The 27,330-nt window shown below is 37.4% G+C and overlaps 1 protein-coding gene across 1 annotated transcript in view; it reads right to left on the minus strand.

The window, feature by feature from the left end:
• Positions 1-27,330, minus strand: part of UVRAG (UV radiation resistance associated) — a 379,149-nt gene that overhangs the window by 228,407 nt on the left and 123,412 nt on the right. The window contains 1 exon segment of the mRNA XM_055091530.1: positions 22,190-22,275. Within this exon segment, the coding sequence (XP_054947505.1) occupies positions 22,190-22,275 (86 nt within the window).

The following is a 27,330-nucleotide window of genomic DNA, read 5'->3' on the forward strand; positions in this document are numbered from 1 at the left end:
GTGGCAGGTACTATAAATGGGCTAAATTCTTCTTTCATTGTCTAAAGTCAAGAGTCATTATCTAAAGTTTAATTACAAGGTATATTATTTTAAGTTTTTATAGTAATCATAAAGGAAAACAGAGTATTAAAGACGGTTATTGCTAAGGAGTGAGACTGGGGCAGGGTTAGGGTGGGTAGAACAGGAACTTTTACTTTTCTTTAGAGTTTGATTTTTTTAAATAAGAATAGTATGCAGGATTCACTTTAATTTCTTAAAAAGGGTAGAGAAAGGGGTGTTGGAGAAAAGAAAAGGAAAGAAAGCCTCATTACCTCCAGGAAGTTTCCCATGACCACCCTGGGGCCTCTTTTCTCTGTGTTCCCAGGAACACTATCAGAGCATTTATTACCCAGTACCCTGTTTCTGTGCTTTGTTGTCTGACTAACCCATAGATTGAAATCTTCTAGAAGGCTGGGGTCATATCTTACTTACATTTGCATCCCCAGCATATAACTTGCACAGTAACTAGTAGAGCAATAAATAGCTGCTGAATGAATGAACAGCATATGAATGATGGTCACAGTGAATAAAACTGATAACACCAATTCTTCATTTGGAAAACAGCATTAAAAAAGGGAAAACAAAGCAACAAAAATCATAAAGCAAGCATCAACATTTACAGTTGTGTCACGCTAACTATAATTCACAAAATAATTCATTTTGAAAGAAAATGATGACTTCTCAGGAAAGGTTAAAAGAAATTTAAAAAGCAAAGGGGGAAAAAAACAACCCCAACACCTTGCTGTTTCCATTTGCTTTCTATCAGAGTCCCTTTTCACCACCTCTTACGAGTAGTCTAAACTCAGTATCAAATATGGGCTGACTTGCAGATGCCAGCACATACTGGGCCTGTTGAGAATATTTTTCAGAGTGGTGAATTTAGTTATGCATAAACAATGTTTCAAGTCTATTCAAGTGGCTCCACAGAGTAATTCCACATGACAACTTTTTTCTACCATCAAAATCTACTTATATTAAAAGAAAACCATAGTTTAAAAACAAGCACTGAGAAGTTATGGTTTCCAAGGCTACAGGGGACAGCTCAATGTTGAAGCATCAAAACTGAAATGCCTAACACACTTTGAATAAGTATGTTTTTCTCTGACTAATTTTAAAACTTTCTTTTTCTATCTGCTCTATATAAAAACATTTTTATAGTAATAGTTTATCATGTAGTGAATCACTAACTTAGACATTCATTTTTAGCCTTGAAAATGTAACATTTGAAGTTAGATTTCACCAGTTTTGCAGTTGAGCTCCAAAGTTTCACGAAGTGTTAGGAGTACATGGTCCTTTGATCAAATAGTAATAAAAAAAAAAACAACCAGAATGGAATTGTGGTGAGGTTTAAAAAGTATGAAAGACCTTCATTAAGAGTATAAATTCTACTGAAGCAATGTATCTTGTTAGAAACAGCATGAAAGGGCAGAAGAGGCCTCAACCTTCTGGAGGGTGCCAAGAAAGCCATGTACAACCTCGGGCAAGTTATTAAACCTCCGGAGGCCTCAATTTCCTCATTTGCCTATTGTGCTGAGCTGTTGAAAGGATTAACTAGGATAGCAAAATATTAATGACACCTAGCACAATATCTGCACATAACAGGCACTCTGCGCCCGCCCCCCCCCACCACCAAAAAGTAGCTAGCATTGAGGAGATAAGGCATCTTTTAAAAAAGATAATAATGCAAGGTTAATAAAGCTAAGCAACCAGGGCACAGAATGCTTGTTATGTGCAATAAGGGTACAGGAAATGAACCAAGAAGGCTTCCTAGAACAGAGGAATGTGATCTACATCTGGAAGAATTTATTTTATGTGTCAGGCAAGTATTCCCTACCTTTCTACATGTTGTTACCGGGTGTGGTCTTCTGTTCCTTGTACTGCCTGACGAACTCCCGTTTACTCTTTTTTTTTTTTTTTGAATTGGAGTATAATTGCTTTACAATGTTGTGTTAGTTTCTGCTGTACAATGAAGTGAACCAGCTATAAGCATACGTATATCCCCATATCCCCTCCTTCTTGCATCTGTCTCCCTCCCACCCTCCCTATTCCACCCGTCTAGGTCACCACAGAGCACTGAGCTGAGCTCCCTGTGCTATACAGCAGGTTCCCACCAGCTACCCATTTTACACATGGTAGTGTATATATGTCAATCCCAATCTCCCAATTCGTCCCACCCTCCCCTTCCCCTTTAACACCTACCATGTGCCAGGGAATAGGCTAAGCACCAGAGGCTATAATAGGGAGCAAGATAAACCAGACTCCCTGTCCTCACAAAAGTTACAATCTATCAGAGGAAACAGAGTAATTAAACAGGCAATTATGTCACCACATACAGTCTTATAACAGAAGATAGCACAGCGCTTCCTTCCTCTCCTCCACCAACACACACCCCAAAATGAAGATGCAATCTAAGGCCAAGATTTACATGAGGGTAAGGTAGGAGGCTCCCTTAGGCCTATACCACCTGCTCTAACCCAGCCTTTTACCAGAGAGCTGCACTGATTGTACTCTTCGTTTGGGTATCTACTCATGAAGCAGCACTCTGATCTTCATTCTGCTGTTTACTTTGTGCAGAGCTCCTGCTGGAACTGAAAGGGAGGAGAAGTGACTGACAGAGTAACACAAGGCTCTACTAATAGCAGGTTCTCAGTAAAGATTTATTGCTAGCGACATTTTATTTCAAATGACTAACCGGCATTCCTTTTTTAGATTACTGGATTAGTAAACACTGCACCTAATTCATCCTAAAATTCTCAACTGCAAAGTTTATTGCACAGCATGTTCCATCATTTATATGGATAATATATAGTAAAATTCTTTGTTGTTAGTATTTTTATACATTCTTATAACCATGTAATAATTGTTTGATCATCATAAATGTTAGAAAACCCATAAACCTAATCTAATAACATGAAAAGTATCAGACATCTCAATTGAGGGACATTCTACAAAATACCTGACCAGCCATCCTCAAAACTATCAAGAGCATCAACAACGAGAAACATCTGAGAAACTGATAGCCAAGAGGAAACTCAGGAGACATAATGACTAAATACAGTATGGTATCCAGAATGGGATCCTGGAAGAGGGCATCTGAATGAAGTATGGACTTCAGTTAATAATGTACCAATACTGATTCACAAATTATAACAAATATACCATTGTGAGACAACAGAAAACATGTATACTGGACTCTGCCCCTGGTTCCTGGCACAGCGCTCCCCAAACGCTTGTAATTTCCTAAATGATAGATGCACTAGGAGCATCTCTTGTTCTAATATTTGGTCCTTGACCCAAGTTCCTAACACAAAGTTGCTAAATCCCTTGGAATCTCCTGGGTGATAGCAGTGTCTTTTGTTCTAATGAGATGACTCTTGGTGGGCTCCGGGACAGGGGCTAGTCACCAAAAAGACCAAGTCATGATTAGAAGCTTGGAATCTTTAGCCCTATCTCCCATTCTCCAGAGAGGGGGCAGGGGCAGGAAACAGAACCAATAACAGATCATGCCTACGTGATGAAGCCTCCGTAAAAATCCCAATAACGTGGGGTTCGGAGGGCTTCTGGGTTGCTGAACACACGGAGGTGCCTGGAGCACCAGGAAGGGCATGGAAGCACCGCACTTCCTCCCACACAGCTCGCCCTAAGCATCCATTCCATCTGGATGTTCACCTGTATCCTTTACCATATCCTTTAATAATAAACTAGTAAACAGTCAGTAAACTGTCTTTCTGAGTTCAGTGAGTCTTTCTAGCAAATTGATCAAACTCGAGGAGAGGGTTGTAGGAACCTCTCCTCTGATTTACAGCCAGATGATCAGAAGCACAGGTGACAACCTGGACTTGCGATTGGTGTCTGAAGTTGGGGGCAGTCTTGTGGGACTGAGCCCTTAACCTGTATGATCTGACACTGTTTCCAGGTAAACAGTGTCAGGATTAAGTTAAATTGCAGGACACCCAGCTGGCAGAATTGCTTGGTGTGAAGAAAAATCCACACATCTGGCATCAGAAATATTGTGAGTGTAGTAGTAGTGTGAGGGTAAAAAAGAAACACAGGAGGAGGACTGAGTTTTTCCTATTCAACCACACTCATGGAAGATATTAAGAATAGGGGAAACTAGGTGTAGGGTGTTTAGGAACTCTCTGTACTATCCTCCAATGTTTCTGTAAAGCATTTTGTAAAATAAAAACAGACATGTTCAAAAATGAAAACAAAATAAAGAACAGCTGATTTTTCATAACATCAGACTCAGGATGTTTATAACACCGTTGTGAAAAATCAATACCTAAAATACTATTAGAAATTAGCCAACAAAACCTGAACAAATAGTCCTTTTTATTTAAACAAAGAATATATTTTCAAAAAAAATTCTGCCAGATTGTAATCAAGCCTAACAAAAACTACAACCATCCCCTGCAAGATCAACAATCCTGGTATTTTGTCACTGCGTCTGTTCCCTAGGGATTTAGTTGACAAGACTCTCTTTTCAAATATCAATTTAATCCTCTTCCACAAATGTTTGAACTGATGTCACAGTTCAAGCTGAAAACTGAGCAAAGTGGGCTGTCCCAAATTCTAACACTGAGAAAAAGTAGGACATCTGGAAAGATGTTTTGTGCCAAATACACTGAGGTAAGAACATGTAGCAGAACCCATGTAAGCCCCTCCTCCTTGGAAGCTCAACAGCAATTATTCACACCATTTTGGGGCACTTAAGATTTACCACCTCACCTGATCAGTTATCTCTTCATACACATAGACATGTACACATTTACCCAAACTCTAAGTTCCATGACAGCAGTAACCACTTTTCTACTTTTTGTACCCAAAGTGCCTTACATGTGAAATTTGTAGAAAGATGACTTGCCAACAGAATGAAATGGAAATAACCAGTTTAATCACAAACATTTTAAAACCGTGGTGAAATACACATAACATACAATTAACCACTTTAAAGTGTACAATTCAGTGGCATTTAGTGCATTCACTATATTGCGCAACTATAATCACTAATTCTTATCTCAGAGATAATTGAATTCAGCTATCTCCCTCGCTGCCTTCTCCAATAGCTAATAAATATCAATTCCCTTTCTCCTTTACTATATATTGGTTTTCTTCTTATGTCAGTCTGTGATTAAATTAGTTTGCAGTGGTCACAGCAGCAGATAGACATCCATTCCAGTGACAGGGAGCTCACCCTCTCCTCCAAAGGAACACTGTCACTGGTGCACACCTCTAGTACTTTCTTATATTGAGTCAACATTTGCCTTCCTTTAGCTTCCACTGGACTCACGTGATGCCACCTCCAGTATTCACAAGCTATGACTGTCAAGGCCAGTTATTTTAAGGCTCAGTTTCCTCAACTGTAAAAGTGGGGATAACGGGGGCTGTTGTCAGAACTAAATGAGCTTAACTGTTTTTTCCCACACCCTGCATAACACTGAGCTTGGAGATGGAGTAGATGTCTCCCTTGCCACTCACTGCTGCTTTCCAGACCACTGCTCTCCTCCATTCCCTAAAACCCAGTCCTTTTAACGTACATATGATTATGCCACTTTCCCTTCTTGCTGCTGTTATCTACAGTCCTCCCATCCCGGCTTAGTAATGGAAGACTTTAACACCTGACTCACCATCCTCTCTTTCCACTACTATTCCTGCCATTGTTCTTGATGGACTTTTATGTCCATGCAATACTCCAACCTCTCAGATTCTTGACCTACACCCAGTTCAGCCAGTTCAGTTATCCTCTTACTTTACATCATAGTTAATAACTACAGCTTTAAAACCTCAACTTCAAGCATCCCAACCTCTGACCGCTGCTCTCCGTACCTCACTCCAACAATTTGTTCTCACCATCAGAACTTCCAATCCATTGATCCTCCCACCTTTTTTTGTGTGTGTGGTACGCAGGCCTCTCACTGTTGTGGCCTCTCCCGTTGCGGAGCACAGGCTCTGGACGCACAGGGTCAGCGGCCATGGCTCATGGGCCCAGCCACTCTGCGGCATGTGGGATCTTCCCGGACCGCGGCACGAACCCGTGTCCCTTGCATCGGCAGGTGGACTCTCAACCACTGCGCCACCAGGGAAGCCCCTCCCACCTCTTTGTCACTGATCATCACTTCCCTCACAGCCTCACTTCTCTCCTTATCCAAATTAGAGTCTATGGACCATCATTATAAATCACTCCTATGGACCTCTCTTCTTCCCCATGAGTTCACCTGGCAAAACCCTAAGTCTGGTTAAATTCAACTCATTGTCTTTTCTACCTTTGCACCCAAGTGGCTGAATACAGCTGGCGAAAAACACTCAGCATACTGAATGGTCTCCCTTAAATGTATAACCAAAGTACGGAAACTGGACCAGAAGCATCAGGTTCACCTGGGAGAGTTAGAAATGCAAATTCCCAGACCTCACCCCAGACCTAATGCAGCAGGAACTTTGCAGGGGAGGCACAACAATCAGTGTTGCACCAAGCCCTCCAGCTCATTGCGATGCAGGCTAAAGTGTGAGAACTATCAGGCCTAGATAATTCACTCTCTCATTCTCCAGGATGACTGTTTTAAATCTTCTCTTTTCTCTTCAAACTGTATACAAACCTTCTACCTCCTGACACCTGGCTGATGACCCTACTGAAAAACAGAAGCAGTCAGAGGACAACTTACTCGTTCTCCCATCACCAAATTTACCATGTGATTCTGTATCTGTACCCATATATTCTGCCTTCCCCACGTATGTACACACAGCCCTTCTTTGTAAGGCCTAACTATCCACTTGTACACTGGATCTCTCTGTCTTTCACTTATCAAAGGTTTTTGTGCCTGCTATTATCCCCTCTCTTTCTCAGGCATCCACAAATTTTCCTTCAGTACATGAATATGCTAAATACCTCCCCCCATCTCAAAACAAAAAATTCTTCGCTTGACCCTTCATTACCCTCCAGCTTTAGTACCACTTCCCTGCTCCTCTGTATGGAAAAACTTCGCAGGAATAGTTTATACTTCTTGCCTTCATTTCCTCACTCCCATTCTCTCCTTAACCCACTCCTACAACATCACCAAAACTGCTCTTATAAATGACACCAGTGAGCCCCAAGTTGCTGGATTCAGCATTCAATTATCAGCCCTCTTCTTACTCAACCAATCACAGCATTTGATTCAGCTGATCAATTCCTTGAAAATACTTAATTTACTTTGGCTCTGGGACACCACATTGTCCTAGATTTCCCCCAGACCTTATTAGCTGCCCCTAGTCCTCAGCCATATCCTCCCCTTCCTACATGTTGGAGAACCCTGAACAAACTCTGGAAGGTAGAAGGTGGAGAGGCCATTCTTCCAGCAGCAGTGACAGACTCTCTCCTGTATGAGTTTCTGCAGTAGCCAGTTTCCTCATTTAGGTGTCTGGTGGGTGTGGGACTGTTACTTCACTAGCAGCAGTTCTGTGAGCACTGGATAGCTGGGTTGACCTCGAAGCCTAGCAGTAAGTAGTGTGTCCTTGAAGCCTAGCAGCCTCCTGACTTCTTCTCCTTCAGCTGTCTAGTGATTCTATAAATACCCAATTCTCTGTGTGAAATCTCATCCTGATGAAAATCTCTAGACTGGTTTGCTTCCTACCCTAAACCTTGACTGATACAATTCCTAAGTTCACATCTCCGGCAACAATCAGCCCCGAGATCAAAAGTGCATATCCAACTGCCTTCTCAGTACCTCCACCTTCATAACTAATACATATCTCAAACTTAATGTCCCAAATACATTCTTGATTCCCCATTATCTGATCCTCCTTCCCCCTACAAATCTCATGCCATTTATTTTCATAAATGCCACCACAATTCACCTAGTTGCACAGATTAAATATCTATAAATTATTTTTAAGTCCAGTTTCTCTTGCATGCCCACATCTAATCCATTACCAAGGCTGGTTAGCTCCAACTTCAAAATATGTCAGAAATCGGACCACTTCTCTTCATTTACCTCAACTGCTATCGGACCAACCTAAGTCACTCTCATCTCTTGCCTGGATACTACAATAGTCTCTAAACTAATCTCTCTCTCTTGCTACTCTCCCTCCCCTCAGTCTATTCTCCATGTCACAGTCATTTTCTTTAAATAAAAGTCAGATCACATCACTCCCTTGGCTCAAACCCCTCCATTTTCCCATCATACATGGAAAAAAATCTAAAACTCTACACAATCTGGTCTCCACCAACTTTGCTCACTCTGCTCAAACTAGACTGACCTCTTACCTGTTCTTTCAACAAACCAAGCTCACTCCCTCCTCAGCACTTTTATATTGGTTATTACTGCTCTTTGGGATGTTCTTCCTAAAGATACCCACACAACTTGCTGTCTTATCTTTTTCAAGTCTTTGTTGAAATATTTTCTTCTCAGTGGGGTCTCCCATGACCACTCTATCTAAAATAACTCATCCCGGGACTTCCCTGTTGTGCAGTGGTTAAGAATCTGCCTGCCAATGCAGGGGACACAGGTTCGATCCCTGGCCCGGGAAGATCCCACATGCTGCGGGACAACTAAGCTCATGCGCCACAACTACTGAGCCTGCGCTCTAGAGCCCGCGAGCCACAACTACTGAGCCCGTGAGCCACAACTACTGAGCCTGCATGCCACAACTACTGAAGTCCGTGTGCCTAGAGCCTGTGCTCCGCAACAAGAGAAGTCACTGCAATGAGAAGGCTGCGCGCCACAACGAAGACCTGACGCAGCCAAAAATAAATAAATAAAATAAATAAATTTATTTATTTTAAAATATAAAAATAAATAAAATAACTCATCCTACCATCCCCAGTACACTCTATCCCCATCCCCATAGCACTATCATTAGTTTACCCACAGGAACAAATATAGTTACATACTCTTTTTCTTCCAAATTACATCCCTTCAGAAAGAGCCCACATTCTTTAGAATGTGGGTGGCAGCATGGGAGAAAGAAAAGAAAATGGAGTAAAAACTTTGGCTGGCTGGCTCTGTCACAACGCAACCTTAGGCAAGTCAATTCCCCTTTCTGGATCTGTGTCCTCATTAGCAAAAGAGGGATAACAATGGCATGAGTCTCATAGGTTTGCTTTGAGGACTAACTGAGATAAAGCATATAAACTACTTACCTGACAGATGGTATATATTCATTAAATGTGTCTATTTTACTATTATTACCCAACAACTGTTTGACAAATTAACTAAATAACTGTTTAGTTTAAATACAGCAACCATATTCCCAAAGTCCTCTCTTCTCCAAGCTAAATATCCTCTATTCTCAACTAGTTTTCATATGACTGTTTAAAAACCCCTCATCACCCTGGCATTCTCCCTTAGCTCTTTCTCATGGAAGTAAACTAGGACTCAAATTAAACAGAATATGCCAAATATGATCTAATGAACACAAAGTCCAGGAAGACTATTACTTCCCTTGATCTGGGCACTATATTTTAATTAATGCAACATAAGATAATCTTAACTCCTTTTTGAGAGCTGTTGAGTCAATTTCTTGGCTTATACTAAATTTTTCATAAATTTAAATCTCCAGATGTTCTCCCCACAAACTGTTTAAAGCCAGTTCTACTACAAGGTTCATATCTGACTCTGTCACTAGAATCAAAGAATCTCTGAGATTAAAAAAAAAAACAAAAACAAAAAATCAATGCTACTACAGAAGTCATTTTACCTCTATGGAGGTAGACCTCTGCTTCTTGCAGAGTCAGAATTTAATGGTTGGGAGCTTGAAAACAGAAATGCCAACTAAGGAAAAGTCACTGTGTCTACTCACCTCACACCATATTGAAGGAAAAGAAGTAAAAGAAACCACGTGGTCATAGAGTTATAGAGACGCTCCTCTACAGCAAACATACAGGCTTTAGTTAACACTTCCAGCATGGGGCGGCACAGAGGCACAGTACTTTGGAGGCTCTAGGAGGGCCTATTATGAAAGTCTCCATTGTGCTAGGGCCACAAGACTCTCTGAGAAATGCCTGGCTCATTTACACTCAGGTGTACCACCAAAGAAATTTTATCAGAAGGTGCATAGGAGCTGTTAGGCAGCCTCAAGGAAGATCACAAGGAATTCTTCCACATGAGATGAAGAAATATATTGGAAAAGTCCTTGCCATCAAATACATCTGAACTCTGAATAGCACACTAGCTCATCTTTTCTAAGCTGTAGTTCACTTACCAGCGAAACAGAACTATAATAGTAGCATAGTATTGTGAATATTGTAAAAAATATGTATGCTAAGTTTTTAGCATTTAAGTGCCTTTCATATTTGAGATATTCAAATACTTTTTACTTTCCCTACCACCTGTGTAGGCATAGAAAAGAATGGGATTCTGACTTATTCCTACAATACCAACAAAATATTTAGAAATTATTATTAACTTCTCAATGAATATAAGACCCCTTGTTTGCTGTATCTGTTAATCTGTCCTACTAGAATATAAGTCCCTAAAGTTAGAATCTTGCTTCTCATGTTAATAGAGTACTCCCAGTCATAAAGAATCAATTGTAAGAAAGAGGTTATTACAGTATCCACTCTCCTCAACAGATAAACATGCTGCGTCTCAGATTCTCTTCAAAGGTAAAGCATCCCACCTTTTAGAATAAAAGTTACTTCAAGGGCCAGGTGATATCCTGATGAGCATAATGTATTAATTCTCCTAAAATCTCTAAGTTCTCTTAATAAAACAGCATGTAAAAATCAAATCATGGGTGGGGTAGGTGTTTAATGGTAACTGTTTGTTTTTATTGGCAGAGACATCAGGGTGAAATCACTAAACCCTGGAAAGTTGCCTTGGAACATGCCTGGCACCAGTGGGAATGTAGAAGTTACAAGGCAGCTATGAGGGGTGTAATGGTAAAGCTTTAATTTGCAGTGACATCTTAAACAAAGCAGTCTTAGTAAAGTAACCCTGCGAAATCAAGCCAGAACTGAAGGACAGGGGCAGGGGCAGAGAACATCTCCTGGGGCAGAAGACTACTCATATATTTAACTGCCCTCAAAGGATGCTGTTTACCTCTTTCTACTGATTTTATACACCTCTTTCACCATTCCAACATCCTTTGAAAACTGACTATTGCTCCAAGCCAGGAGTTCTGAACATTATTTTGGGGAGGGCTCATTTATTTTACCCACTATGTTGCTACCCCTGTTGAACATTCAGTCCACTAGAGAAAATGGACTTAGCCGCATGAAAAGCCTACAAAAGGTCCTAGTTAAAGACCATGAGACCTATCAGTAACTCACAACTACTGGTTAACTCATTTAATAAACTAGAGTTAATTTACCATACAACGCCTTTACGTGACTTTCATTAGCAAGCGCTTTGTCTAAAATGAAGTACTCAGATATTTTATAGTAAATATATACCATAATTGTGGAAGAACATATCCAAAGTTAGTATTAATTATCTTAGAAAAGGTGATTAAAAACTACCATTTAAAAAATTCCTCCAAAAACCTACCTATTATTCAGTGATTATCCAACTGGATTGTATTTCATCCATTCACTTATTAATTTACCATTCATTCAATTAACAAATATTTACTGAGTATCCACTCTGAGTTAGGTTGGTGCTATATATGCTGGGGACAAAATTATAAACTAGAGCTCTAAATTCCCTACACTTATGTAGTTTATGTTCTCCATTCTCATTCTGAGAAATATTTTAAAGGCAAAAAGCATATCAAATATTTTGTTTTAGTTCACACTCAAAAAAGCATTACAACTGCAGCATTAGGAAGCATCCTGTCCAGGAAGAGCTCATAATATAACAAAATTTCTAACTGAAATACTAGAGTGGTTTCTGGGCTTAATTAGAAAATTTGCTGTAAATTATTGAAATGATTAAAAGAATTATAAAATAAAATTACATGCACTGTTTCAGCAATAAATTTTAAAATCCAGAGGAAGTAAATGGTTTCCTAGCAAAAAATAAAGTATCAAGAATAAACCACGGAGAAGCAGGATAAAATAGAGCAAATAGCACTAAAGATATGAGAGTCAGATTTATCATAAAAGTCACCTCAACTAGATGATTTAATAGCTAAATTCTCTAACAAACCTTTAAAGAATTAAAAATTCCCAAAATTATTTAATATGTTTCAGTCGATTATGATGCTAATAGCTAACAAATATAGCATTAACTATATTCGGGCACTATAGTACTAAGCACTTCATATTAATTCACTTAATCCTCCCAACAACCCAATGAGGTATATGCTATTATTATCATTTTACAGAGTAGGGTCACAGAAAAAGATGAAGAGTTTCCCAATTCAATTTTAAGATCTTAGGAAAGATGTTTATCTACCCTGCCTTCCTCTCCTCCCCCCAAAAACAACAAATATTACACACCAATCTCACTTGTAGTAATGATCAAAAGAATAATCTATAACTAATTAGTAATGCAGTATCAAAATATCTACATACCTTATTGCAACTATAAATTAAAGGAAGAAAAACATATAATGTTAATAAATGCAGAAAGGCATTTCAAAAAATTCAGCGTCTATTGCTAAAAAAAGTTAGTAGGAAGAACTATCTAAAATATTTTCCAAAATTAACAGAAAATATCCTGAACAGCAAAATATTTAATTAAAATAATAACTGGACTAAAATGTTCACTATGCCCATTACTTTTCAACATTATTTTTAAAGTTCTAGAAGGTTTAGTAAATTTACTAGAGACTAGAAAACAGTATAAACATTGGAAAAGAACGGATAAACCTATCTTTTAATTGATAATAATGAGTGTATGCCAAGAAAATCAGAGACCTTTCCTTAAAAAACAAGAAAAAATAATTTGATATAGTCACTGAATATAACTTTCTTAAAATTACAGCTTTTCCCTATAACAGTAATAAGCACACAGGAATGGAAATGGAAAACATATTTTATAAAAAATAGTGTAAAAACTATAAGAACAAATTTAATGGAAAAGCACATGACCATATAAAGAGAACTATAAAATCTTACCAAAGGAATGAAATAAAATTTGAACAAATGTAGGACATACCATGTCTTGGATTGGAATACTAATATAAAAATGACAGCTCTCTCCAAATATTAAAAAGTCAGTGAATATAAAAATTCCTGTTAGAATTCCAATAAACTTTTTTTTTAAAGAATAGGATAAAATAATCTTAAAGTTCACATGGAAGAATAAAGTTCTGAGACTAGCCAAAAATAGTATGAAAAAGAATAGTAGCAAGAAGGGGACTTGCCCAACTTGGTATCAGAACATACCAAAAAACCACTGTAATTAAATTAATCTGAAATTGTCAAAGGACTACACAAAACGATCACAACGAAAAGAGAATCCAGAAATGTATACCAGCATATATGAGCTTTTAATATAAGACAAAGGTGGTATTTAAATTCAGTGAGAAAAGGAAGTTACTGGCACAACTGGATATTCATCTATGAAGAAAGTTAATTTCTATCTCACAATATATGGAATATCTAAACAATATATTTAAGAATAATTACTAATTGTATTAGAGATTTAACTTTTAAAGTAAAATAATATAAATCTCAAAAGAAAACTTAGAAAATATAGGTGGAACTAAGGTATAAGAGAGACTTCTTAAACCAAGACAGTGTCCAGAAGATATCAAAGAAAAATCAGAATTATATGATATGGCAAATAAAAACTTTTTGTATAAGGTATACTAAGTCAATACATAACCGACATATTTGGAAAAAATACCAAGGACTCTTAAAATTTTATGAAAAAAATGCAAGCAACTCAATTTAAAAGATAGGTAAAGTATATGAATAGGCAAATTCAAAGAAGAATACACTGAATGGCTAACAAACTCAAGAAAAGATGTTCACTTTCACTTGTAGCTCAGACTAAGCACTAGTACCGAAGCTAATAAAAATTAAAGTAACACTGAGGTGTTAGACTCATCAAATAAATAAAAATCACAAAAAAAGATGCTGATACCCACTGCCAGCAGGGATTCAGGGTAAAGAGTAATGTCACATATTATTTGCACTCTTTGGGAAAACAGTCTGTTATTTCTTAAAATTAAAACTATACATGCCCTTTGGCTCAGAAATCCTACTCCTGGAAATTTAATACACAGAAACAAAAACATCATAAATAATAAGGATATATACATATATAGATATTTACTGCAGTATTGTGCATAATGGCAAAACAAACAAAGTAAAAAACCAGAGCCAGAGTAAATATTAAAAGTCTATCAACAGGGTAATGATTGAAAAACACAGTACACCCTCACCATGGACTATTATGAAATCATTAAAACAGTGAACTGAAGAGATTTGTACATGGAATGTTAAACAAGGAAAACAAGATGTAGAGTCATGTATATAATATCCACTCCAATTTTGTAAAACAGCAATTAAAACTTCTAACATATGTACATAAATATGCATATAGTGATATCTATAACATATACACAGAGATCATAGGAAAAAATATGAATATATACACAACAGATTGTTAACATGGGTACGTGGGTGACTGGGGTCATGTGAACATGTGTTCTGTGTTTGGATGGTATCTTATTCAGTTCAGGCTGCTATAACAAAATATCATAGACAGGGTGGCTTATAAACAGAAATTTATTTCTCACAGTTCTGGAGGCTGGGAAGTCTAAGATCAAGGCACCAGCATTGTTGGTATCTGGTGAGAGCCTGCTTCCTGGTTCACAGACATCCATCTTTTCACTATAACGTCACATGGAGAAAGGGACAGGGTCTCCCTGGGGCCTCTTTTATAAGGGCCCTAATCCCATTCATGAGGGCTCGGCCCTCATGATCTAATCATCTCCCAAAGGCCCCACCTCTCCAAATGCCATCACGTTGGGGATTAGGTTTCAATGTATGAATTTGGGGTGGGAGGGACCACAAACATTCAGTCTATAACTGGTGGTTTTGGTAGTGAGGGAGAAGGGTTTAAGGAAGAAGACAAGCCAAAAAGTTAAAAGAAAGGGGAAAGAAAACTGCACCTAAAATTACTCCAGTACTTGGTTAAAATTCTATTTTTGTAAGTATATATGTGTCTGTGTATGTGTACATATATGTGTGTGTATATATAGAGAAAGATAAATAAAAATAAAATGTGCTATTAGATATAAATATCAATTTTGTTTAACTAAAATTTACATTAAATAACTAAACTTTTTGATTTTAAATTTTGATTAAAAACCTTTCTAAAACTTGTCACATGTCCCTGCTTTCTTACACGGACCTTAACAATGACAACTTTATATTCCACTGATGATTTGGTATCAACATGGCATAATGGAAGAAAGCACATGCACATGCATTCTTTATTCAAACATGCTTTAACACTTATTTATGGTGCTAGACAAGTCTTTCCACCCTTCTAAGCCTCGGTGTCCTCGTCTGTTACATGGAGAGAGCATTAGTGAAAACTAACACGGTGGACTTAATAATTCTCATTATTAACTTCAGTTATGAACTACAATATGGAGATGTACTTGGGTAAAGGACTGAATGCTCACACACACAAGAGGTATGCTAGCTACGCTTTTTAACCTAGTCTGTCTCTCTTTACAGCTGGTCTATTTCTCTCTGCCCTCCTTTTACATGAAGTAGTGACAGAGGACTATTTACAAATCCAAACACTGTAAGTATAAAGATAGGACAGTAGCTAATATGATTTACCACTCAGTTATATTCCAGAATCACAGAGTAAAGCACAAACAGAGCAAACTATCAGATTTTGTTTCTCCTTGCTGTCAGTGTGTCTACCTTAATAGTAATCCTCTTAATTCCCCTAATTTATCAAAAATGAGCACACAGACATTGGGTAGGAGCTTAGTCTCTACCAAGAATAGAAACATATATGAGTCTTAGTACATAAATTTTGTGACATCTTTTGCTTACATCTGGGTTCTTGGTTATATTCTCTATACTTGCAGTTACCTCTTAGGGAGAGATCATTAGGAGGGTAGAGGGGGAAAAACCCTCCCTGCAAACCAAAGTTGGTTATCACGTTCAAAATTTAAAGATTATAAACAGTTATGCCCTTTTACATGTCATCCTCTCTGTTTTCTAAACATTACTGCAAGAACAATTTATTTGATATGAGCATCTCCCTTTAATAACTGGAATTTTATAGGAGAAAGTATTTTCTGTCAAAGTGGGGGGTGGGGACATGGCAACAATCTGCCTCCAGACAGCCAGATAAAGATCTTCCAGAAAAAAATCTATATAAGAAATAAGATTATAAGTCACAAAATCCTGAAATCCCACCAGACATTATATGGAGGGCAGTGGCAGAAAGAAAAGAGGCAGCTGAAGGTCTACAGATCTGATTATATTTTCAACACTTTTTCCATAATGGTTGAGAAATTTTTTACAACTCTCATTTTACCAAGTCCAAACCAGAAATAGGAAAAATAAAACCCAGTTCTCTGCAACTTGAAGAACAGTTTGATTTGATCAATCAAAACAGCATTTGTTACCTGCTTAATATATTTGATATGCAGCATCATAGGACTAATACAAAGATCAGTAAAAAGAGGATTCTTGACTAAAGGAGCTCTCAGTTTGGGGGTGCTGAGCGGAGAGCGAATCAGACAATGAAGAACTAATTACACAACATTACGTGCTCGGTAAATGCTAGCTACTAATTGCACAGGCAGTGGCAGGAGGACTTGAAATAAGAACACTAGTCCCTACACTGTTTAGAGCTAGTGTTTAGAGTGAATAGCAAATTAAGAAGTATGGACTTTATCCTGTATGTGATGGCTCAAAGATTTCTAAGCCCAATGAGTGACAAAACTGATGTATCTTTGGTCACTCTGGCAGCAATGTGGCAGATGAATTGTACTAAAGCAGTGTGAAAAATAATAAAGTAGTAAAACATACTGGTTAAGAACATGGGCTCAGGAGCTAAACTGGGTTTAAATACAGGCTAACATGAACTAGCTATATGACCTTGGATAAGCTACTCAACTGCTTTGTGCCTCTATTTCCTCATCCGTAAATATGAATAAACAGTTCTTACCACATGGGGTGTTGTTAAGAATTAAAAGAATCAATTCATGCAAAGCACTTAGAATAGTTCCTGGCACAAAGGAAGTGCTCAATAAATAACACCTATTAACTGCATGAAAGAAAAACTGGAAGTAGGAAGACTAGTTAGGAGGTCAGGAAATAGTCCAGGAAAACAGAGGTGAGAACAAAGAAGGCTATGCTCACTAGCTGCCTGAGATGATGATACTACTAGAGAAACCAGGGAAAAGAAAAGGAAGAGGAGGATTAAGCCAATGTATGTAGCTCCAGACATGTTAGGGTTGAGGTTCCCACAGAACATGAAAGTATAAATGTCTAATGGTCATTGGAAACTACAGATCAGAACTCCAAGAGAAGTAGGAACTAGAGACATAGATTTGAGAGTTATTAATATGTGGACATGGTGGTTATGAAAGACAGTCCTAGGGAGAAAGAGTAATGCAGGATCCACAGGACCTAGGGCTCTAGGATCACAACAGAATCCACAGTAACTCCAACATAACTGAGAATTGTCAGTAATATAGAGAGGAGAAAATATAGCCATATGAAATAATCCCTTCCTTCAAGTAGTTTTCAATGCCATCAGGGAAGACAAGAAATGCACATGTTAAACAATTTTTATCATGATTGTTATAGGATTAACAAAAGTAATTCTAAAAAACAGAGGTTTCGGCATTAGAATGGCAAGACGGAAAGGGAAATTATGCTTAAAATTGGAAAACCTAGTGGTAATATAAAAAAGGAACATGGGCATAGAGAAAAAAGCTAATTCCAAGATGGAAGAAGTAACGGGGAAAATGAAAACTATTATTTATTGAATGTCTACTATCTGTCAGTAACTGTCCTACAATCTTTCAATTACTTTACCTTATTAATTCTCATAATAATTCCTGTGAGACAAATATTACCCCCATTTTACAAGAGCAGTTTGAGGCATACCAAAGTTAAGTAACTTGCCCATAGTTTTGTATCCAGTGACGGGCATACGGCAGTTTAGGACTGGAACCTGGATGGAGGGCCAAAGCCCATGGTTTCTCCACCATATCTCCACTTATTAAACTGGCAAAAGTAGGACATGTCAAAAAAGAGGGAAAAAAAAGAATGAAAACTATACTCAAAGAAAACAGAATTAGTCTCACTTATTTCACTACCATAGAGCTACCTTTTTGAGAAAGTATGAAAGGAAAAAACAAAAACAAAACAAAACAAAAAAATTTTTAAACACTAAAAATAATCTTTCAATTCCAGAGGACAGGTAGGATTTACAGGTATCTCCTTGCTTCCAGTCTCGTCCCTCAGGTCTCTTCCACACTGTCACCATGGATAGAATTCAAAATCACACACCTGAGCCTGTCACTCCTCCTCTCTATATAATCTTTCAACAACTCCCTCTCATGAACACAATTAAAAACAGACCCAAAAAAGAGAAACCTATTTGGAAAGTCTAGAAACTCCTTAACCTAGAAAGAATAACAATAAAGAGAAGAAAAGCTAACTTCTAAATTAAAGGCTCACTTATGATTCATATGATTCATAACGCTACGTCTCTCATTTCAAAACTGTAAAATAAATGAAATTTCAAATGCCAGTTAAACAGCAACATTGACACCTTGTGGTGAACATCCTAAATTATCAAATGTGACAATGAGTGAAGTGTCTCCTAAATGAAAAATAATGCTTAATCCAGAGATTTACAAGGGTTAAGAAGCAAAAATTCAGTTACCATCACACATACCAAATGTAAACTTGGAAAGAGCTGCTCTTACTTTGGCAACATTGGAATTAGTCTAAATTCCTAACTATTGGCAAAAGAATAAAACCTCAGGTCATTGTTTTCCTACAAAATGGTACAATGCATCCATCTGAAGGGGCTATAATGCCAGGGTCTTAGGTGCTCCAAAAACAGCCTTTACTTAGTCAAAATTTCCTATTTTTGTGTGTGACATTTACACATAAAAGATTGAGGGTAGAGATGCATACTAGTGGCATGAAAACACAGGAAGAGTTATTAACAGGAGACCGGGGTTCTGATCCTGCCTCCAAACAGCACTGAGAATTTTGTGGAGTAAGTAATATTAAAGAATTCAGACTCTGTGTGTTTTCACATAAAATTACAGATCAAGAAGTAACAATTTAGAACTTCCCTGGTGGTGCAGTGGTTAAGAATCTGCCTGTCAATGCAGGGGACACGGGTTCAAGCCCTGGTCCAGGAAGATCCCACATGCCGCGGAGCAACTAAGCCCACGTGCCACAACTACTGAGCCTGCGCTCTAGAGCCCGCAGGCCACAACTACTGAGCCCGTGTGCTGCAATTACTGAAGCCTGTGAGCCTAGAGCCCGTACTCCACAACAAGAGAAGCCACCACAATGAGAAGCCCGCACACCGCAACGAAGAGTAGCCCCCACTCGCTGCAACTAGAGAAAGCCCACGTGCAGCACTGAAGACCCAATGAGGGAAGGAGAGAGAGAGAGAGGGAGGGAGGGAGGGAGGGAGGGAGGAGTAACAATTTAAAAAAAACCAAGAGGACTTCCCCGGTGGCGCAGTGGTTAAGAATCCACCTGCCAATGCAGGGGACACAGGTTCGCACTACAACAACGAGTAGCCCCCACTTGCCACAACTAGAGAAAGCTTGCACGCAGCAACGAAGACCCAACGCAGACAAAAATAAAAGTATATATATATATATATAAATAAATATATAAATTTATGAAAAAAATAAAATAAAATAAATTTAAAAAACAAGAAATCATCAGGAAAGGAAAAGGTATATTTTTTAAAATTACTGCATCCAGGAACAATGTTGCCTGAGTTAAGGACAGGAAACTATAAACAAAATTGATCGGCACAAAATTAAGCTTCTCGGCAATCACTTTATATATATCATGGCAAGAACTGTGGGAAAAGAAAAACTTTTGATGAGCAGATACATGACGGTTACTCTGAACTGCCTGAATTACCAGAGAAAGTTCCATTTTACTCATTAACTTTGACAAGTACAATTTAAAGTTTCTAGCTCCAGAGTAACTCTCTGAGTTCAGGTAATTTACTTGAAAAATAGACACTTGATCTGGTTCAGAAAAAGTATATCTGTGTTACCAGCTATAAATGATTTACACGATGGTGATGAGCAGGCCACTGTTAATAAGGCAATTCAAACGGCTGATACACCTGAGGAATCTAGAAGGCAGGCTAGAAGTGAAACCCCCAAGAGACATTTCATTGTAAAACCAGTGTTAAATAATTAAGCCACTATCAAACTAACTTGATGATTTTGCATTTATGGAGGGTTCCACGATTTTCAGAAATTTTCTCCATCATTATGCTATGTGCCCCTAACAACCACCAGTCTAGGAAGGTAAGTGAGAGTGTGAAAAGGGTTTGCAAAATTTGCCCGTAAGAAAACCTTCATACCAATCTCCAATCTGGCTCTACTTGCTATGCGCCCCCTAAGATAAGTAAATCATTTAACGCTCCTTGGCCTCAGCTTCTACATGGAAGACAAAAGCTGATCCCTGATTTGTGAACACAAAAAACTTCTAGGAGAATAAGATAACAGATGTGAAAATGCTTATAAATTAAACAAATTTGAAATATCACTGCTTCCACATTTTGGAACAATTAGAGAGGTTAAATGAATTAGGATAAATCAAGGATAATTAAAGTCAGAGTCAGGTCAATTAAAGCATTCTCCATTATATCAAGTTGATTCCCAAGATCCTACAGTCTTTCTTCAGCTCGTATTCTCCTGTATCACTACAGTACAGAGGCTTCAATACTCCTTAAATCTCTAATCTCTCAGATTCTATGATGCTACCTTTCCTAACTCCTCCTCTTCTCACTGACTCTGTATTCCCTTTTCTTTTAATTCCACTGATTTCTCTAATGAGATCACACAATCTCATACTTGGAAAATATCTTTAAAAATTATAGTATCTATACTCTCATTTTACTGAGCAAAACAGGCCAAGAAATATTAGTCTCTTCCTCACATTTCAAACTATTTCTGTACATTCCTCTTTTCAATACTTAAAACTCAATGTAGTCCCAAACTGAATAGGCTCAAAAATAAGAGTTATATAATAGACACCTCCTGCTTTCTACCTCCACCATCCAATTACTAAATTCTGTCCATTCTGGCACATATCCTAAGAAATAAAAGTGAAGGTACCTCTCAGGTAAGAGTCAAAAGTCATCAAATGTGTGTGGTTACTTTAGTTGAAATCATTGTCTCTTAAGAGCATTTTACATAGTCCCTGTCAGCAAACTCTCTACCATTATGTACAGTAAGATTCAAGATTTGCAAAGGAAAAGCCCATTTCATAATTTTTTAAAAATAAACAATCATCCAGTTGGATAAGAGTCCAATCATCCTTCTGGACTCTTCCTCTAGTAGATATATAGAGAATGTCTAATGGTCTGGAATTTATGATGTGTTACGTAAACATTAGGAAATACTGTCAAAATCGAATTTCAATGAATCATCTGTCTGAGTAGGGTGAACACAGGTTGAGTGTCACTCTTAACTTTATTTTAAATTGCATTTATTTTGGTAGCCTGCCTCCTGGGGAAATGTCCTTGATGATCTACCACACTGAAAATTAAAACCAAATTTAAAAATCTTTCAAAATTAAGCCCAGACATTATGAAAATATAGAGCTGAGGCAGTTAAGCCTCTAAGCACATGAGATTCACGCAGAGCTCCTTTGCCTTGCCAAATATGATTCTTTTAAGATGAACAGCAGATCAAAACTCTAAGCTATGTCTGGGGCTATTGAAAGGGTTTTCTAGTAATGCCATAGTTGTTAAAGTTTTGATAAGTCTAAATTTTGTACCTCTGGTTGCTGCTCTTTATTGTGCAGAAGACTGGAAACAGCTCATGTCCCTGTTTTAAGATCACTGTCTTCCAATCACTCTCTCCCACTGTCCAGAGGGAAAAAATGGCTTTCCAAAGACTTTGTAAAAGAGATAAATCACTGTAGCTACAAAATTTATGAAGCTCTTACTAAAAAATGCTAAGTCTGAGTAACAGCTTCTAAAGATTCCATACATTTCCTCACATCGAAATGTCACAAACTCAGAATGAGGAAGATTCTTGACAAAATGCAAGAGGACTCTAAGAAGTTTCTTACCGCAGCAAAGAGAAGACATCATAAGAATTGCGAACACAGTTCTGATCCACCTGAAGAAGAATACTCTTCTGAGCATCTGAATAACCCTAAAAGACATTAATTAACAAATTAATCAAAGTAAAACAAAATATGTGTCCAAATTAATCATGATGTTTGTATTTTTAAAATTATGATTCCATAACAACTCAGTAAATTCAAATCATTAAGAAATTAGAAAAAAGTTAAGAAACACTTTCATATAATTGAAGTTTAACCTTATAGGCAAGTGAATTTAAAATAAATTTCTTCTAACATTTTCCCACAGAAACAATGTTTCACATTATAACTTTTGGTGAACTTCCCAGTAAAACCCCAGAAGTATTTTTAACATATTATGTGGCTGAAGAAGAGTATTAACAATAATATTTCAAGTATGCCTAGCCATCATATGTAATGTTTTTATGGGGGAAAAGGCATTCCAAGTTTTAATTAGGAATACCAGAAACAAGTATTTCCACTCAGTGGTGTAAAGGTGGTGGCAGCAAGGATGGTTTCTAGAGAGAACACAGCACAATTCCATAGGAAGAACAGAACAGCTATCTGGCATTTCAGAAAGGCAAAGTAAATAGTAGTTAAGAAAAAAGGACTCTGGACCCAGGCCACCTGGATTACAGTTTAAGCCCTTAATACACCAGCTCTGTAATCTGGAACAAGGCACCTAACTTCTTTTAGCTTAACTTTGGTTTCTTCATCTATAACATGGAGATGGTAATATTATCTACCTCACAAATTGTTGTGGGAATTAAAATAGCTGGTATTTGTGAAGTCAAGGGTATGTGATAAGCACTGTATAAATGTTTGCTATAATGCTAGCATAAGCATTTTCTAAAAGTTACATTGCTGCAGACATTAAAAGGTTATTAGGAGAATATTATAAACAACTTTGTGCCAACAAATTTAACAACTTAGATGAATCCTTGAAAAAATACAACATGACAAAACTGATTAACAATAAAACAACAATATCTGAATAACTCTATTTTTTAAGTGAATAAGTAATTGAAAATCTTTGCACAAAAAAAGTCTAGGTCCAGATGGGTTCACTGAATTATATCAAACATTTAAGAAATATCATCAATTTAATACAAACTCCTTCATAAAACAGAGGGTAAGGGAACAATTTCCAATTCATAAGACCAGCATTACTGATACCAAAACTTATCTCTCTCTCTCTCTCTCACACACACACACACACACACACACACACACACACACACTAACACAATTATAGACCAATATCCCTCACGAATATAGACACAAAAATCCTTAGCAAAATATTAGCAAGTGGGACCAGCAATGCTTTATAAGGATAAAATAGTAACGCATCGTTATTGACTGAATTTATTCTAAGAATGTAAGGTGGGTTTAGCATTTAATATCAATCAATTAGCAAATAAATGAAGCAATCATTATAAGCCTATCTTGATGGGCACACAATTATAAAGATGTAACTTGTGATGACAACAACATAAAAATGGGGGAACAGAGCTATACGGAAGAAAAGTTTTATATAATATTAAAACTAAGTTGGTATTAATTTGAACTAGACTGTTATAAATTAAGATGTTAATTGTAATTCTTGGGGCAACCACAAAGAAAATAACTAAAAGATATATAGTAAAAGAAATGAGAAAGGAATCAAAATGTGAGAAATAACTAACACAAAAGAAGGTAGTGGGCTTCCCTGGTGGTGCAGTGATTGAGAGTCCGCCTGCCGATGCAAGGGACACATGTTTGTGCCCCGGTCCGGGAAGATCCCACATGCCGTGGAGTGGCTGGGCCCATGAGCCATGGCCGCTTAGCCTGCATGTCTGGAGCCTGTGCTCCGCAACAAGAGAGGCCACAACAGTGAGAGGCCCACATACCGCAAAAAAAAAAAAAAAAAAAAAAAAAAAAAAAAAAAAAAAAAAAAAAAGAAGGTAGTTAACGGAGGAATTCAGGAACAAAAAAGATATAAGAAAACAAATCGAAAAGTGGCAGAAGTCCTTCCATCTGTAATTACATTAAGTGTAAATGAATTAAACACTACAATTAAAAGGCAGAGATTAGAAGAATGGATTTTCTTTTTAACAACCTACTATATACTGTCTACAAGAGATGCACTTTAGAACCAAAAACACAAATAGGTTGAAAATGGAAGAAAAGAACGATATTCCATGTAAGCAGTAACCAAAAGAAAGCTGGAATGGGTATACTAATATCAGACAAATAGACATTAAGACAAAAAAAAATGTTGGAAGAGACAAAAAAGGATATTGTATAATTTTTAAAAGGTCAAGCTATAAATGATTATAAACATATATGTACCTAGCTACACATAACAAAACATATGAAGCCAAAACTGCAAAAACTAAAATGGGAAATAGCTGAAGTCAACATCTCACTTTTAACAATGTGTAGCACAACCATAAGAAAGATAAACAATGAAACAGAAGACACGAAAAATACTATAAATCAACTAGACCTAACAGATGTATACAGAATGCGCCACCCAACAACAACCATATACATATTCTTCTCAAGTGCACATGGAACATTTTCCAGGATAGACCATATGTTCAGCCACAAAACAAATCTCAATACATTTCTAAAAACTGAAATCATACCAAGTATCTTTTCAGATCACAATGGAATGAAACTAAAAATCAGTAACAGAAGGAAACTTGGAAAATTCACAAACTACAAAGTAAATAACATACTCTTAAACAACCAGTGGGTCAAAGAACAAATCATAAGGTAAATTATTAAATACTTTGAGTAGAATAAAAATGAAAATACAACATATCAAAACATATGGGATACAGTGAAAAAGTGCTCTGAGGGAAAAGTACAGCTGTAAACATTTACATTTAAAAAAAGAAAGAGTTCAAATCAATTAATCTAATCTTCCACCTTAAGGAAACAGAAAATGAAGAACTAAACCCAAAGCAAGAAGGAAGTAAATAATAAAGATTAGGGCAGAGATCCATGAAATAGAGAATATAGAACAATACAGAAAAATAAAAAAAAACAAGTTAGTCCTTTGAAAAGAGCAATAAAATTGACAAACATTAAGCTAGACTGAACAAGACAAAAAAAGAGAATACTCAAATCACTAAAATCAGGAACGAAAGTGAGAACATTATCACCAATCTTATAGAAATAAGAAGTATTATAGAAGAATACTATGAACAATTGTATACAAACAAATCAGATAACCTTGATAAAATGGAAATTCCTAGGAACACAGAAACTCCAAAAAATGACTCAAGAAGAAAACAGAAAGTCTGAACAGATCTACAAGTTGTAAAAGAGTTTAGCTAAGCTACTCCATGGTACTGCTGCCCTGGCATCCATTTTGTTTGGCCAAGCAGCCTGCAGGGACCTTAAACTAACACTAGACCCGCTTTCAGGGAAGTGCATGCCCTAGATAGCAGGATGCAGAGTCATAAGCAAATGTAGCTTCTGTTATGACTTGTGATCAACAGTCTCCCCTGCTTCCCAGCACCTGTATGCTTTATACGCCCCTTAGATAAGAATCCCCATGGAGTGCATGCCCTAGATAGCAGGATGCAGAGTCACAAGCAAATGTAGCTCTGTTATGATTGAGATCAAGTCTCCCCTGCTTCCCAGCACCTGCATGCTTTATATGCCCCTTAGATAAAAATCCCCATGGAGTGCATACCCTAGATAGCAGGATGCAGAGTCACAAGCAAATGTAGCTTCTGTTATGACTTGTGATCAACAGTCTCCCCTGCTTCCCAGCACCTGTATACTTTACACACCCCTTAGATAAAAATCTCCATGGAACTTACCAAAAGCTTGCTCTTTTGGTTTGAACTGACCAATCCAGCCCTAGCCCAGGAACCCCAAAGCACTCTACCCACAGACTCTAAATAAAGACATGTGTCCCAGGTCCTGCATCTCTCTGTCTGCACTTGGCCTTGAGCTCCCCATATATAACTTTACAGTCAGTTCTCTGTATCCATGGTTCTGGTATGCATGAGTCTGCGTCCATGAACTCAACCAACTGTGGATTGTATACTGCTGTACTTTGTATTTATTGAAAAAAAAATCCACATATAAGTAGACCTGCCCAGTTCAAACGCATGTTCTTCAAAGGTCAACTGTACTAGCAAAGCTAATCCAGCAGCATACTAAAAGGCTTATACCATCCGGTCCAGCAATTCCACTTCTGGGTATATACCCAAGAGAACTGAAAGCAAAGACTCAAAGAGATATTTGTACATCCATGTTCATAGCAGCATTATTCACAGTAGTTGAGGGGTAGAAGCAACCTGAGTACTCATCAACAGATGAACAGAAAAACAAAATGTTGTATTTTCATACAATGGAATATAGTTAGCCTTAAAAAGGAAAGAATTCTGCTATAATATGCATGACCCTTGAGGACATTAAGTAAAATAAGCCAGTGACAAAAGGACAAATATTGTATAATTCCACTTACATAAGGTACCAAGAGTAGTCAAATTCATAGAAACAGAAAGTAAAAGGGTAAGTGCCAGGGGCTTGGGGAAGGGGGATATGGGGAGTTACTGCTTAATGGGTAGAGAGTTTCAGTTTTATAAGATGAAAAGAGTTCTGGAGATGGATAGCGGTGACAGCTGCATAACAAGGTGCATGTCTTTAATGCCACCACACTGTACACTTAAAAATGGTTAAGATGGTGAATTTTATATTATGTATATCTTACCACAATTAAAAATAATTTTTTAGAAAAGATTTATACACCAGGAACAAGTGGGATTTACCCAAGGTATGTGAGGGTGGTTTGATAAATGAAAATCAACACAGCATACCAAGTTGGAGGACTCATATTTCCCAATTCAATACTTACCACAAAGCAGCAGTAATCAAAACAGTGTGGTAACAGATTGCCAACAAACACATGAAAGAATGCTCAACATCATTAATCATTAGAGAAATGTAAATCAAAACTACAATGAGATATCATCTCACACCGGTCAGAATGGCCATCATCAAAAAATCTAGAAACAATAAATGCTGGAGAGGGTGTGGAGAAAAGGCAACACTATTGCACTGCTGGTGGGAATGTAAATTGATACAGCCACTATGGAGAACAGTATGGAGGTTCCTTAAAA

This window comes from Physeter macrocephalus, chromosome 16 (genome assembly GCF_002837175.3).
Source record: "Physeter macrocephalus isolate SW-GA chromosome 16, ASM283717v5, whole genome shotgun sequence".
NCBI classification, from domain to species: Eukaryota; Metazoa; Chordata; class Mammalia; order Artiodactyla; family Physeteridae; genus Physeter; species Physeter macrocephalus.